We start from the raw sequence: 16680 nt of genomic DNA on the forward strand, positions 1-16680 counted from the left end.
GCATCATGTTCGACACAGACATTGTAGGCCATAGGGCCTGCTCCTGTGCTGTGCTGTTCTACGCTCTATGTCCATGGCAGTGCAAGTGGTCCATAGTGCACCGTTGCCATGGTGACAGATGCTTGCTGCAAACAGCGGCAAATTCCGCAATGAACATTCCAATCCAGTGAAACCCAGTTGTGAGAGAACTCTTTGCAGGTTAACTTAGGACAAAGACCAATATGTCAGAAACCACGGCTGTTGCTTTTCACATCACTGTGACTCTGGTCCAATTCCATAGTGTGTACACCCAATTGAGCAGCAGTACCACATGATTCTGGAGACTGGAGAAGCTGAATCATATGCACAATTTGTGCATGCAATGGTATTTCTGGGTTTAACAAGGAACTGCAGATGCTGGAAAATCGAAGCTACACAAAAAAGCTGGAGAAACTCAGCGGGTGCAGCAGCATCTATGGAGCGAAGGAAAAAGGCAAAGTTTCGGGCCGAAACCCAAAGGGTTTCGGGCCGAAACATTGCCTTTTTCTTTCGCTCCATAGATGCTGCTGCACCCGCTAAGTTTCTCCAGCTTTTTTGTGTACCTATGGTATTTCTGGGTATTTGTTTTAAAAAGGTGCACAGATTTTGTTTCAGAATGATGTGGTACAGGTGCTTAATGGGCGTACACACTATGAAATGGCACTGGAGTCACGGTCAACACTCTAGCTTAGATTAGATTGCTCCACAGTAATCACTACTGAGAGGCAACGAGTGCACAAATACTGTGACCATAATCAGTGCTGCCTGTCTGTGCCGTTCAATGAAGGCAATATCAATGTCTGGATAGAACTCTTCACTCTGTGTATGTTCCCAGACTTGCTCTGCTATGTACTGCTTGTGAAGCACAAAAGGCATAGGTAGCAGACAAAATGTGTTGGAAGGAACTGCAGATGCTAGTTTAAATGGAAGATAGACACACAATGCTGGAGTAACTCAGCGGGACAGGCAGCAGCCCTGGAGAGAAGGAATGGGTGACATTTCGCGTGGTGCAACTTGGGTGGGGAAGGGATGGAGAGCGATGGATTGCAAAGGTTACTTGAAGTTAGAGAAATTAATATTCATACCACTGGGTTGGCGGCTGCCCAAGCAAAATATGAGATGCTGTTCCTCCTTTTAATGGAATTACTGATGCTAACACAGAATCAGATGCTTCACGCAGCATTGTAGAAATAAGGGACTGCAGAAAAAAGGACACAAAGCGCTGGAGTAACTCAGCGGGTCAGGCAGCATCCTCGGAGAACAAAGATGTTACGGGTCTGAAGAGGTTTCTTGTCCAAAAAACATCACCCGTCCATGTTCCCCACAGATGCTGCCTGACCCGCTGAGTTATTCCAACACTTTGTGTCCTTTTCTGCCCACAACAATGATGTAACAAGGTAACCCGCAGAATTTCTATAGGGAGGTTTCACGGCAATCGGGTCACGACCCATGACCCGTACTGTTGCTACGCTACTCCAAATGCAGGTAATGCATTTTGTTGTCTCTGTACTGTACACTGACAATGACAATTAAAATTGAATCTGAATCTGAAGCACTTACCATTGTTTCCAGCGTAGTGGGGCAATTAAAACCCGCTGAAATTGTCAATTTTTGCGCTGTAAATAATTATGGAAATCGGGATAAGCGTGTGAGACATTTAGCCTACTCCAGAATTCCAAAAGTGAGGAGAAATGACGGTAGATAGAAGCAAGAGCTGAAGGGACAACAACAGCCAGAGTGCTTAGCGAACATTGGCCGTTTGCTCGCTGCATTTCATCAACTAAGGCATTATTTGTGTTTTTTCTTGATTACTTTGGCATCTAAAAAGTTTCAGAAGTGATAAATCTGGCTGTATGTTTTTTAAATCGCCCATGGTTCTCAAGTGGGTTTTTACATACAAATTGAAAACGCATCTGAAGGAAAATTTACAGCCAGATTTTTCACTTCTGAGACTTTTTAGATACCAAAGGAATCAAGAAAAAACACATAAAATGCCTTACTGTTGATGAAATGCAGAGAGCAAACGCGATAATTCCCAATATTTTCAATTCGGATATCTGCACAGCCAATGTTTACCAAGCACTTTAGCTGCTGTTGTCCCTTCAGCTCTCGTTTCTCTTTACTTTCATTTTGCTTCACTTTTGGAATTCTGAAGTTGGGTACATGTCTCTCACACTTACCCCGACTTCCACAATTTTTTTCAGCGCAAACATTCAACATTTTGGCGGTTTTTAGCAGGTAGGAAAATACGCGTTTCTTGCATTAATAAAATATACAGGAAGTTACGGATGTCCTCCATATGGATTGTGCGGCTCCGTGCGTCAAGCCCTATGACCCAGTGACCTTACGTGCAACCACCCCCCCCCCCCCCCCCCAAACCTCTTATTTCCCTTTCTCCCGAGTCTGAAGAAGGGCCTCGACTTGAAACGCTACATATTCCTTTTCTCCAGAGAAGCTGTCTGACCTGCTGAGGTACTCCAGCTTTCTGACCGTTATTCAGACAGTGGAACTCAACAGAACGACAGTGCGACTGGTACGACAACGCCAACAACAACGAAGACGATTGGGGGGAGGGACAGGGGGAGAGGGGATGCAAGGTTTGCTTGAAGTTCGAGAAAGAAATTCACACCGAAGATAGACACAAATAGCTGGAGTAACTCAGCGGGCCAGGCAGCTCCTCTGGAGAGCAGGAATGTGAAGTTTCGGGTCGAGACCCTTCTTCATACCGCTGGGGGGGGTGTAAACTGCCCAGTCGAAACATGAGGTGCTGTCCTTCCAATTTGCGCTGGGCCTCAGTCTGCCAGTGGTGGAGGCCCAGGGCGGACTGACCGTTTTCCTTCCATTATTTATTATGTAAAGGTATATGTGTGTTATGATTGTGTTTATAGTTTGTTTGGTTGTTTGTCTTTTTGCACAAAAGTTCGCGAGCATTGCCACTTTCATTTCACTGGACATCTCGTATGTGTATGTGACAAATAAACATGACTTGACTTGACTTGAGAGGTCAGGGTGGGTGTGGGAATGGGAATGACCGAGGGGTTCCCTCCGCCGCAGAGGCGCTGCCCAGAGCGACGCTGGAATGTGAAATCCCATTGGAAGGCCGGTTGCCAGGCGACCGTGGAAATGATACATTACCCGGAAGTGGAGCAGCGACGCCTGTTCCGCATTCGCGGCGTGAGTGTGGATTACATCTGTTTATTTATGCATTCATTTGGTATTTTGATAAACGTGATTTTGATTGTTGCCGTTTAATTCCATATGTATTTTTTTTTGGTAAATTGTCAGCAATAAAATCTTCTTGCATGTCTTGCTGCTGTGGACCATGAACATTACTCCCCTGAAGCGCTCCCACATCCTCAAAATGGCGATGTCCAGCTCAGAGCAGGGCAGCTCCGAGCCGTTTGCAACCAAAGCGGTGAAGATCACCTGCGTGGTGCTGGTGTACTGGTTCGTATCGATCACCATGGTGTTTGTGAACAAGTATCTGCTGGCCAGCCCGGTTCTGCAGCTGGACGCGCCGCTCTTTGTAACTTGCTTCCAGTGCATTATGACCGTGCTGCTTTGCTTCCTGCTCAACACTCTGGCCATGCTCTGCCCCAACCTGGTGAAATTCCCCTTCATCGCCTTCGACTTCAAGGTCTCCAGGGAGGTTCTCCCACTCTCCATCGTCTTCATCGGGATGATCACTTTCAACAACCTGTGCCTCAAGTACGTCGGGGTGGCTTTCTACAACGTTGGCCGTTCCCTGACCACCGTCTTCAACGTCCTGCTCTCCTATGTGATGTTGAAGCAGACCACTTCCTTGCGAGCAATACTATGCTGTTGCATCATCGTAGGTAATTATAACTGTGTGGCAATTCGCAATGCTCGGGATATATCCCCAGGATAATTAATGTACACAAGGATGTTGCCTAGATTGGAATTGAAGAGAGACTGGAGAGATACAGTGCCCGCCATAATGACTGGAGAGATACAGTGCCCGGGATACTGAGTTGGATGATCAGCCATGATCATATTGAATGGCGGTGCAGGCTCGAAGGGCCGAATGGCCTACTCCTGCACCTAATTTCTATGTTTCTATGTCTATGTTTGGGACAAAGACTCATCATTTATTTATTTGCCTCTATACTCCACAATTTGAGAAGATTTGTAATAGAAAAAATCACATGTTTAAAGTGTTCATTGTCCGATTTTAATAAAGGCCATTTTTATACATTTTGGTTTCACCATGTAGACATTACAGCAGTGTTTATACATAGTCCCCCATTTCAGGGCACCATAATGTTTGGGACATAGCAATGTCATGTAAATGAAAGTAGTCATGTTTAGTGTTTTGTTGCATATCCTTTGCAAACGATGATTGCTTAAAGTATGTGATTCATGGACATTGCCAGTTGCTGGGTGTCTTCTCTGGTGATGCTCTGCCAGGCCTGTATTGCAGCCATCTTTAGCTTATGCTTGTTTTGGGAGCTGGTCCCCTTCAGTTTTCTCTTCAGCATATAGAAGGCATGCTCAATTGGGTTCAGATCGGGTGATTGACTTGGCCACTCAAGAATTTATATTTTTTTAGCCTTGAAAAACTCCTTTGTTGCTTTAGCAGTATGTTTGGGATCTTTGTCTTGCTGTAGAATGAACTGCTGGCCAATGAGTTTTGAGGCATTTGTTTGAACGAGCAGATAGGATATGTCCATACACTTCAAAATTCATCATGCTACTACCATCAGCAATTGTATCATCAATGAAAATAAGTGAGCCAGCACCTTCATCAGCCATACATGCCCAGGCGATAACACCCCCACCACTGTGTTTCATAGATGATGTGGTATGTTTTCAATCGTGGGCAGTTCCTTCTCTCCTCCATACTTTGCACTTGCCATCACTCTGTTATAAGTTAATCTTCATCTCATCTGCTGACAAGACCTTTTTTTCCAGAACTCTGGTTGCTCTTTTAAGTACTTCTTGGCAAACTGTAACCTGGCCATCCTATTTTTGGGGCTAACCTTAGTGCCTTCCCTCGTAATGGAAACCATTGTGGGGGGATGTTTTTTATGTTAAAGTTCTTTATTATTGTCATGTTTGTATTTTTTTTATGTGCTACATTGGGAACAAGCAATTCACTACACCTAGGTGTATGTGACTAATAAAAAAACCTTTGAACCAGTGGTTTGCATCTTGCAGTGCAGCCTCTGTATTTATGTTCATGAAGTCTTCTGCGGACAGTGGTCATTGACAAATCCACACCCGACTCCTGAAGAGTGTTTCTGACCTCGGACAGGTGTTTGGGGATTTTTCTTTATTATAGAGATAATTATTTTGTCATCAGCTGTGGAGGTGTTCCTTGGCCTGCCAGTCCCTTTGTGATTAGTAAGCTCACCAGTGCTCTCTTTCTTCTTAATGATGTTCCAAACAGTTGATTTTAGTAAGCCTAAAGTTTGGCTGATGTGTGTAACAGTTTTATTCTTGTTTCTCAGTCTCATAATGGTTTATTTGACTTTCATTGGCACAACTTTGGTCCTCATGTTGATAAACAGCAATAAAAGTTTCCAAAGATGATGGAAAGACCAGGTGCTGAGAGATCTCTTATACCTGCATTAAGGAGGCAATTAAACACACCTGAGCAATTACAAATGCCCGTGAAGCCATATGTCCCAATCATTATGGTGCCCTGAAATGGGAGGACTATGTATAAACACTGCTGTAATTTCTACATGGTAGAATAAAAATGGCCTTTATTAAAATCTGACAATGTGCACTTTGCTCTTGCAATTTTGATTTCATGTGATTTATTTATTTTTTTCAATTACAAATCTCAAATTGTGGAATACAGAGGCAAATAAATTAATGATGAGTCTTTGGCCCAAACATTATGGAGGGCACTGTATATAAGGAACTGCAGATGCTGGAATATTGAGCAAAATACAAAGTGCTAGAGAAACTCAGCAGATCAGGCAACCAACTGTAGAAGGAATGGATGTTGGGACCCTTCTTCAGACAGGCTTGGTCTGTTTCTCTTTCCTTGAAGTGGAGGGGGGGGTGGTATTTAATTGAGGGCTACAGCTGGGGGAGACTGCAGGATATGGAAACTGCTGGAGGAATATTAGTGGAGGGAATAATGACATTTAGCGTTGGGACCCTTTAGAGTCTGAAACTCATCCCATCTGCCTGCGTTTGGCCCATATCTCTCTAAGCGTTTCCTATCCACGTGCCTGTCCATATGTCTTTTAGATTATGTTATTGTACCTGCCTCAATTACCTCCTCTCATTCCTGATTCTTGACCTCTCATCCGGGGCCTAAATCCAGCCTGTGGAGACCTTTAAGAATTTTAAGTTTCATTAAGATTTTTTGTTCATCTAAACTCTAAAGAATTGTCTCGCTTTTCTCATTGTTTACCCCCTCCCCCAACGTGCGCACACGCATGCACACAGACACACGCTTACCATTCTTAAACCTGTCTGGGGAACCTAGGCTCACTCAATGGCTAGTATTTCCTTTGTGCGTGTGGAGATTAATATTTCTAGTGTGACTTCATCCAGGCCCTGTACAGTTGCAGTAAGACTTCCTTATCCTGTATTCAAATCCTCTGGCATCAAAGGCTGACATGTCCTAATCTCTGGTTGCATCTGCTTTCACTGACTTGTACAAACACACCATGGTCCCTTTGAGCATCTCTCACCTTTAAAGATTACTCTGTTCTGTGTTGTCTGAAGACGACTTTCCCTGGCAAAGGCCAAACCTCGGATTGGTGACACGGTTACTAGTGAGTAGGTGCTTTAAAGTGACCATTAGTGACTAGTGGGGTACCGCAAGGCTCGGTGCTGGGACCGCAGCTATATACAAAATACATCAATGATTTGAATGAAGGGATTCAAAGTAACATTAGTAAATTTGCAGATGACACAAAGCTGGATGGCAGTGTGAACTGTGAGGAGGATGCTATGAGAATGCAGGGTGACTTGGACAGGTTGGGGGAGTGGCAGATGAAGTTTAATGTGGATAATGAGGTTATCCACTTTGGTAGCAAATACAGGAAGGCAGATTACTATCTAAATGGCATCAAGTTGGGAGAAGGGGAAGTACAACGGGATCTGGGGGTCCTTGTTCATCAGTCTATGAAAGTGTGCATGCAGGTACAGCAGGCAGTGAAGAAAGCAAATGGCATGTCGGCCTTTATAACAAGAGGAGTCGAGTATAGGAGCAAAGAGGTCCTTCTGCACTTGTACAGGGCCCTGGTGGAGTATTGTGTGCAGTTTTGGTCCCCTAATTTGAGGAAGGACATTCTTGATATTGACGGAGTGCAGCATAGGTTCACATGGTTAATTCCTGGGATGGCGGGACTGTCATATGCTGAGAGAATGGAGTGGCTGGGCTGGTACACTCTGGAGTTTAGAAGGATGAGAGGGTATCTTATTGAAACATATGATTGTTAAGGGTTTGGACATGCTAGAGGCAGGAAACATGTTCCCGATGTTGGGGGAGTGCAGAACCAGGGGCCACAGTTTAAAAATAAGGGGTAAGCCATTTAGAACGGAGATGAGGAAACACTTTTACTTACAGAGAGTTGTGAGTCTGTGGAATTCTCGCCTCAGAGGGCGATGGAGGCCAGTTCTCTGGATACTTTCAAGAGAGAGCTAGATAGGGCTCTTAAAGATAGCGGAGTCAGGGATATGGGGGGAAGGCAGGAACGGGGTACTGATTGGGGATGATGAGCCATGATCACATTGAATGGCGGCGCTGGCTCGAAGGGGCCGAATGGCCTACTCCTGCGTCTATTGTCTATTGCATCACGCTATGAAAATTATTCTAAATATTTGCACTGCTCCACTTTTGCATAACAAATTTGTTTGGGAACTGCCCTGCGCAAAACCACAATAAATTACAGAGAATCTTGCCTCGAGCAGAAGGTACAAAGACTTGAACACATGAAAGCATGAACGAATGCACGTGAGATTCAGGAACAGTCCTGTCCCTGCCGTTATCAGATTGTTGAATGAATCTTTCATGAGCTAAGTGTGTAGTCCTGAACTCTCCCATCTATTTCATTGTAGCCTTTGCACTTTTCTTTCATCTGCAATTTCTTTTTTGCTGTAACACTAGATGCTGCACTCTTTATTTTTCTCTTTGCATTTCTTGCACCTGTGTATGGTCTGATTATACACGCAGTAACATGAATTAACTGATTAGTACACAATACAACGTTTTTCCACTGTATCTCGGTACACTGCATAATAATCCAATGCCAACATTGGGTTTGTTTCCACTTCAGGCAGTGTATTGCAGATCACTACAGCCTATGGTATAACTTTTTCTCCAAAGTCAAAGTATCCTTTATTGTCATTCAGACCTTTCAGTCTGAATGAAATTTCGTGCCTATCAGTCATAACATAAAATAAAATAACAAAAGACACAATGAACATAGATTTAACATCCACCACAGTGAGTCTACCAGGCACCTCCTCACTATGATGGAAGGCAAAGTCCTTGTCTCTTCCCTCCCTGTTCTCCCTCTGCGTTGAGGAGATCCAGGCTTCCGATGTTGTGACCCCCGCCGGGTGATGGTAAGTCCCGCGGCCGAATCCGAGCTCCACGAATGGGCCGGTTCAAACTCCGCGGCTGGGGGCTGTTGCCACGGGAGCTCCGGAGAACCGGTGAGCAACCTGGGACCTGCGAGCTCCAAACGTTGTCGTCCACTGGGCCCGCGGTTCTTGAGCCAAAACCATACACCTGAGGCATCTGTTTCCTGTTTCAGCTGTCACAGGCAGCTGACTAAACCTGTTATCACCTTTGTCAAATGTCCTTGCCTCTCGGTTTGTATAGAAACATAGAAAATAGGTGCAGGAGGAGGCCATTTGGCCCTTCGAGCCAGCACCGCCATTCGTTGTAATCATGGCTGATCGTTTAGTTTAAAGATGCTTCGTGAAAACAGGCCTTTCGGCCCACCGAGTCTACGCCAACCAGCGATCCCCGTACACTAACTCTCTCCTACACAAAACTAGGGACAATTTGCAACTTTTACCAAGCCAATTAACCTACAAACCTGTACTTCTTTGGAGTGTGGGAGGAAACCAGAGCACCCAGAGAAAACCCACACAGGTCACGGGGAGAACGTACAAACTCCATATACACACACACAACATAGTCAGGATCAAACCCGGGTCTCTGGTGCTGTAAGGCAGCAACTCTACCGCTGTGCCACCGTGCCGCTCCTGTTAATGAAGGGACTGACCGCAGAATCGAGATGATGGTGTTGACAATGCCCCAACCAAATTCCAACATTGCCTTTATAAACGATGAGTCTGTGAACAGAATCAAGGGATATGGGGAGAAAGCAGGAACGGGGTACTGATTTTAGATGATCAGCCATGATCATATTGAATGGCGTTGCTGGCTCTGCCCTACTCCTGCACCTATTTTCTATGTTTCGATGTGTTTAAAAATGTCTGTTTTTGCAGCCCTTAATGCATGACTTTGTTATTTCTTTGTTGTAGGTGGTTTTTGCCTGGGAATAAACCAGGAGGGTGCAGCAGGCAGTCTGTCCTGGTCAGGAGTCATGTTTGGCGTAATGGCCAGTTTGTGTGTGTCGCTGAATGCCATTTACACCAAGAAGGTTCTGCCGGCTGTAGACGGCAGCATTTGGAAATTAACCTACTACAACAACATCAATGCCTGCATATTGTTTGTTCCATTAATCATTATCACGGGGGAACTGAAAGTACTGTATAACTTTGACAAGCTCGGCAGTCACAGCTTCTGGACAATCATGGTTTTAGGAGGTGTGTTTGGGTTTGCCATTGGATACGTCACGGGACTACAGATCAAATTCACCAGCCCACTGACCCATAACGTCTCTGGAACTGCCAAGGCCTGCACGCAAACCGTTCTGGCCGTGTCCTACTTTGAAGAGGCCAAGACCGTCCTCTGGTGGATGAGTAACCTGCTGGTCCTCATTGGGTCATTTGCCTACACCTGGGTGAAAGGGCTGGAAATGAAGAGAGTGCAGGCACAGACATTAAACAAAAACCAAGAGAGGAATGAAGCTAAGGTCTAAAAAGGGGAGTATTACATTGGGCTGAATGTACAGTGGAAGATTGATGGGGGAAGGTAGAGTCTTGATAGTCGGAGAATGGAAATTGCCAAATGGTTGAAACTGCCCATTTTTTCTAGCTGCTTCTCCTGTTGGCAAGATGAACAGCGCTGGAGTTCCCTTGTACAGCTCCAGGTTTAACCATGTGCCCACTCAAGCCAATGAGACCTCAACATCAATGATGGATAAACACAAGAGGCAGTGTGTGCTGAGTATCGTCCACTGGTAAATGGGTGAAAGCACTGGGGTCACTCCTGTAATCCATTGTTCAATGTTCTCCGAGATTCCTTGCTGTTAATGGGGAAACATCACACTCCGTACGTATAGCCTGGAGATTGGCTCTTGTTCCTGGACCATCTGTCAACTACTTGATCCTCTTGTTCCCACCCACCTCCCTCCCCTTCCACCTCTTGTGAAACTAGGATTTATCTCTGCCCCATCCTGGTTAGTGTGACAATTAGATCAATGTTTCCCATGCTTGCTAAAGGTGCGGTAAGGTCAAAAGAAAGATTTTGGTGTGTGATGGGTTCTTTCTTTGGGTTAGAAGTTTGTCTTTGGGCATTGGTGCAAAGTGGTACAATGAATTTCTGAATTTCAGTTCTCCAAATATAATCAAATTCCTGAATGGGGAAACTACAGGTCCACTGCTGATTTTTCGGCAACTGATGGTCTGGCACCTCCTTTCACCCGGGCAAAATTACAAAAGCGTAGTTGAAAACCCCCTGGAAGTTCCCGGAAAATGGGTTGGGTTAGATGGCCGATCACGACCTCATCGAGACATCCGTGCCTGATCGGAGAGTCAAATTTGTCCCCTGTGGCCGGGGCTCTGGCCAGCAGATCCATTCCTATAGCCAATTTCCGACTTTACGGGCCGATATCTCGGCTCGTCGGCTGTCTAGGTGCACCATCTGGCCAAACAGATAATTCAGAAAGGCTCTGGATCTAAGGGTACTGGACCGGCGGTGGACCTGTCTGTTTAGTGGAAGTGATAGTGGACATATTTCCATCTTGTTTTGTGTAACAGTTTTTAATTCCTTCAGGATAAAGGAGAACTGAAAGGATCCCTTGCAAGTTTTTCTTGCAATAATTTGATATGCTTAAATCTCTTTTATATATTTTCACTAAAAGTATAAATTTATTGTGGTTACTTTGGAAAAATTGTGTTTCATGATTGGGGTTTTCAATGCAAACTATGCCATGGGTCTGTGAATGTTAATCCAAAGTTTAATGGTCTTTTGGTAATTTGAAAATAAATTCTTTTACCACAGTTTTCGATCCTTTTTGCCTTAATTATTCACTTTGACAAAGGATGTGTTTGTGAATTGGTGAGATGTGGATTTTGATTACATTCAATGAACTGCAAGAAGGGTTTTGGCCCGAAACGTTGCCCATTTCCTTCGCTCCATAGATGCTGCTGCACCCGCTGAGTTTCTCCAGCATTTTTGTTTGCCTTAAGTAAAGCCTGGCTTCTCATTCCAAGTGCATTCAGGGTTAACCACATTACTGAAGACTGGAGTCTCGGACTAATCGGGGATTTCAGACTTTCTTCCTCTTTACAACTGTTCAGAAGGTTCAGGGCTACTGTTACCAATACCAGCTTTTTGTTCCAAATTTATTTAATCAACCATTCATTCAATTACCCCAGGTACAGTGTGTGATTTGAGTGAATGACTCCAGATTATTAATGTAACGTGAGGAGTGGTAGTCAAGCATCGTAACCATTATACTACCTTAACCACAAATATAAATAACAGAACCCGAATACATTCATAAGCAATAGTAGAATTAGGCCATTTGGTCCACAGATCTACTCTGTCATTCAATCAAGGCTGATCTATCTTTCCCTCCCAACCCCATTCTCCTGCCTGCTCCCCATAACCCCTGACACCTGTACTAATCAATGACGTATCTATAGGGCCTGTCCCACTTTCATGACCTAATTCACAACCTTTTTTTCCTCGTGGACATTTTTCATCAGGCTAGAAAAACACCCCGACCTACTTGATGCCACGAGTACCTACGACTAGTATCACGACCTACCTATGACCTCGTGACGACCATGCTGCGCGTACCAGTCGAGGGCAAACTCGGCAGAGGTCGTGAAAGTGGGACAGGCCCTTATCACTACCTTAAAAATATTAATTGACTTGGCCGCCTCGGTGTTCTGTGGCAATGAATTCCACAGATTCGCCACCCTCTGACTGAAGCAGGGCAGACACACACAAACTGGGGTGCGTTGGATTTAGTACACAGCAGTACAGGAACAGGCCATTTGGCCCATAATGTCTGTGCTGAGCATGATGCCAAGTTGAATTGAACTCCTCTGCTGCATATGATCCATATCGCTCCATTCCCTGTTTATCTATGTGCCGATTTAAAGCCAATATTGCATCTGCCTGCATCACCATACTGCCTGCACATTCTGGCTGCCGCAGCAGGGACTTTAAATCTCCAACCGCCGGCCTGCGGCCTACACCAACCTGAAGCCGCGGTCTCCGGTGGGGAATAGCCGATTCTGGACTTACCTGGACTTTTACCTGTCTGCACATCTGGACGCCCACAGCAGCGGGTTGAGGTCCCAACCACGGGGGAAAATGGAGGAGGACTGGCCAATTTTTGTGCCTTCCACCACAGTGATGAATGCTGTGGTGGATGTTTGTGTTAAATTTGTGTGTTTTTTATCATTGTACCACTGCTGGCAAATTCATTTCACTTGCACGTTATGTGCAAATGTGACGAATAAAACTGATTGTTGTTGTTGTTGACATTCCAGGCATCCACCACTCTCTGTGCCCCATACATCGCATTTAAACTTTGTCCCTCTCACCTCAAAGCTATGCCCTCTAATCTAGAATTGCGAAACTTTCAAACAGGAGTACTGCTCCAAAGCAGTAGACAGTGAAGATAATTGGGACATATCGAGGGATTGGACCAGAGGGGATAGGATGGAGTCAAAGTATGTGGAAATTAGTTACATGCAGTCCTCCCTCACTAAGTGTTTCGGTTTGAGATTTTACGTGCAGTATCTGTCTTATTTCAGGGCCAAGTTTCTTACATAATATTAATTTTTTTAATTCGTCGCCAAGTAAATATCCCTGGAATTAAAGCAACGTAACAGAATTGAACAGAAGTGCTTGCAACGCCCTTTGAAAACTTGTGGCGCGGCAGTGAGCGTGACTTTGTTTATGTTTTCTGCCCCAGGCGGAGCCGGTTGTATCACCGGTTACAACACACACACACACGCCTGTCTCGTATTACACCTTTGAAGAAGGGTCTCGACCCGAAACGTCACCCATTCCTTCTCTCCAGAGATGCTGCCTGTCCCGCTGAGTTCCTCCAGCTTTTTGTGACTATCTCCGGTTTACAGTGAGTGTCCCATTCCCGGGCGGGCAGCGGCGGCGAGGGTGCGCTGGTGTATTGCTGCACAGTGGTTGACTGGTACACGGAGCTTGGTCGAGCCCGGCCCGGCCTGGTGGCTGCTGCGGGTCAGATATGGTGCGCAACGCCGTGCATTGGTTCCGCAAGGGTCTCCGGCTCCACGACAACCCCGCCTTGCAGCGAGCCCTGTCCGGAGCTGACACCGTCCGATGCGTTTACATTTTGGACCCTTGCTTTGCAAGCTCGTCAAACATCCGGATCAATTGGTGGAGGTTTGTAGACGTTATGTGTACCTCTTCCCTTGACCCTGGCGTTAGCAACACCGTGACCACTGACCGTTGTTGACCCTTGTTTTTAACCAGAATGCTGCCTGAATTAGCGGGTATCAGCTATAAGAGGGGTGCGTAGGGAGGACAGGCAGAAAATGCTGCAGTAACTCAGCGGGACAGGCAGCATCTCTGGAGAGAAGGAATGGGAGACGCTTCTTCAGACTTTTTCTTCCTTGACTTTCTTTTTTTCGTCCTGGAGTAAGAATGTTATTGTTCCATGAGCAGAGTTTGGACTTTGGATCACCCTTCTGCAAATAGTATTTGATGCATTATTAATGTTTAAGTTGAAGATTCTAAACAACTGCTCGTGTTAAAGGATGTAGGGGAAAGGCAGATAGTCACAAAATGTTGGAGTAACTCAGCAGATGAGGCAGCATCTCTGGATAGAAGGAATGGGCGACATTTCGGGTCGAGACCCTTCTTCAGACTGATGTCAGGGGAGGGGCGGGACAAGGATAGAATATCTAGGAGACAGTAAGATTGGTGGGAGAACTGGGAAGGGGGAGGTGGAGGGGGATGGAGAGAGAGGGAAAGCAAGGGCTCTCTGAAGTTAGAGAAGTCAATGTTCATACCGCTGGGGTGTGAGCTACCCAAACGAAATCTGAGGTGCTGTTCCGCCAAGAATGAGGGAACTATTGTCTGATTGTTTTGTAAAGATGGTGAGAACTGTTATTTTCAGCATGTAGACACACAATGCTGGAGTAACTCAGCGGGACAGGCAGCATTTCTGGAGAGAAGGAATGGGCGACGTTTTGGGTCGAGACCCTTCTTTGACATGTTACTTTCTGTATTACTGATATAGCAATATTCGGCCCAATATTTTGTTGGCCTAGAAATTAGCTTATAATTGATTCTGAACCACAGGACTCTAACTTGTTCAATATAAGTAGTAGATAGACAAAAGTGCTGGAGAAACTCAGCGGGTGCGGCAGCATCTATGGAGCGAAGGAAATAGGCAACGTTCCGGCCCGAAACGTTGCCTGTTTCCTTCGCTCCATAGATGCTGCCGCACCCGCTGTGTTTCTCCAGCACTTTTATCTACCTTCGATTCTCCAGCATCTGCAGTTCCTTCTTAATATTAGTAGGTGTGTTTGGATTCAAGTGGGTATCGCAACATTTCAGTGTCTTCTCATCAACCTAGAACACAATGGGTTTTAGAAGATGATTACTCTGGTTATATATTACGGTGAAGAAGAGTCTCGACCCGAAACGTCACCCATTCCTTCTCTCCTGAGATGCTGCCTGTCCCGCTGAGTTACTCCAGCATTTTGTGTCTACCTTCGGTCTAAACCTGCATCTGCAGTTCCTTCCTACACATTTTGTCTGCTGTATTGTAACAGGACTACCTTGCACATAGGTGCTGAGTGAGGAGTGAAAAAACAATAGCAATCTCCTTAACCATCCGATTCTTTCTCCTAAAGAGGTTCCCACAATTTGGAAAAGGCAACGTCATTGAGCAACTTCATGAGCAACTGTAGCTAATACACTTTTTATTTAGTATCAAAGGATTTGTTAACATGTATTAAAAAAAAACAATTATTCTGATTTTTCAAAAGATTTCCCTCTTTTTGTTCCTTTTTTTCCCCTCCTTCAAGATTCCTTATTGAGTCCTTAGAAGATCTGGATGTCAGTCTAAGGAAATTAAAATCCAGGCTCTTTGTTGTCAGAGGGCAGCCAACGGATATATTTCCAAGATTATTTAAGGTAACTTTGATTGACAACGTGTGCCTAGTACAGAATACTTTGATTAGTTTCGGTATTTATTGCTTGTGAGAGACAATAGTGTCGATCCACAACTCTGAACACCCAAACTTCATTAAAGTCAATGTGTATCTGTTTAGAAGTATTTGTGCAAAACCTATTGACAATGCTTGATTAATTGTTTGGGCCTGCATAAAATTTATAGGCCATCCTGTTATTTTTTTTTAGTCGTACTTTGGATCATAGATTGCCTATGTTAACCAGGAATAATATAGGTACAAAACCCTGGAGAACAGGAGCAAAAGTTTTGCTCTTCCTCTTCCTCTGCCTTGCATACAGAATAATCCCAACTACTCAACTAACTGTACTACTCCATCTCCAAAATTGCCAATGAATTAACTCAGAAGTGGGTGGCCACAGTGGCTGGTAGAATTGCTGCCCTTCAGCGCTTGCAGCGCCGGAGACCCGGGTTCGATCCCGTCTGTACGGAGTGTGTACGTTTTTCCCCATGAACGCGTGGGTTTTCTCAGAGATCTTCAGCTTCCTCCCTCCAAAGACGGATAGGTATGTAGGTTAATTAGCTTGGTGTGTGTGTAGAATTGTCCCCTAGTGTGTGCAGGATGGTGTTAATGTGCGACGATCGCTGGTCGGTGCAGAATCGGTGGGCCGAAGGGCCTGTTTCTGCGCTGTACCTCTAAACTAAACTAAAGTATGCCTGCTGTTGTAATGTAGAAAGACACAGGCATATTAGGGAAACACAAACAGCAGCGGGATAATGAACAATAATCTATTTTTGGTGATATTAATTCGGGGAGAAGTTTGCTCCACTTCAGAATAATGCCATGGGATTTTTGTTCTTGTCTACCTGAGAGAGTTGAAGAGGTTCAAGTTAACACCATTTCAAAAGAGAGCAGCTTTACATAGTAGACCCTTGCCTGTGTTGCTTAAATTCCTGCTCCCTTCATTCACGAGTTTTACATCTTTCCATCATTTTACTCGCCCGCCCTCAGTTGAATGTCACCTGTGAGACAATGGGTGGGCAAGTTCACCCCAGCATGAAGAGTTAAACCATGCTTTGAGTGATTAGTACATTGTGCTCTGTGTATTCTGTCTTTTTTCTGCTGTGTAAATAAGCCTTCAGTGGCCTGACTCCGATTGTGTGCATGATACAT

At 45.0% G+C, this 16680-nt stretch overlaps 2 protein-coding genes across 2 annotated transcripts in view; both read left to right on the plus strand.

The window, feature by feature from the left end:
• The first annotated feature begins 3136 nt into the window (after nt 1-3136).
• On the plus strand, nt 3137-11370 carry slc35c1 (solute carrier family 35 member C1). The gene is made up of 2 exons (XM_055649226.1): nt 3137-3854; nt 9505-11370. Exons 1-2 carry the CDS (start codon nt 3341-3343, stop codon nt 10062-10064), a joined length of 1074 nt encoding a protein of 357 aa, XP_055505201.1. The 5' UTR covers nt 3137-3340; the 3' UTR covers nt 10065-11370.
• A 1864-nt stretch (nt 11371-13234) lies between these two features.
• The window catches only part of LOC129705606 (cryptochrome-2-like), a 29349-nt gene continuing 25903 nt past the window's right edge, over nt 13235-16680 (plus strand). Inside the window, exons 1-2 of the mRNA XM_055649227.1 lie at nt 13235-13750; nt 15403-15511. Of these exons, the coding sequence (XP_055505202.1) occupies nt 13593-13750; nt 15403-15511 (267 nt within the window). The 5' untranslated portion in view covers nt 13235-13592. The remainder of the gene's footprint in view (nt 13751-15402; nt 15512-16680) is intronic.

Source organism: Leucoraja erinacea, chromosome 18 (genome assembly GCF_028641065.1).
Source record: "Leucoraja erinacea ecotype New England chromosome 18, Leri_hhj_1, whole genome shotgun sequence".
Lineage (NCBI taxonomy): Eukaryota > Metazoa > Chordata > Chondrichthyes > Rajiformes > Rajidae > Leucoraja > Leucoraja erinaceus.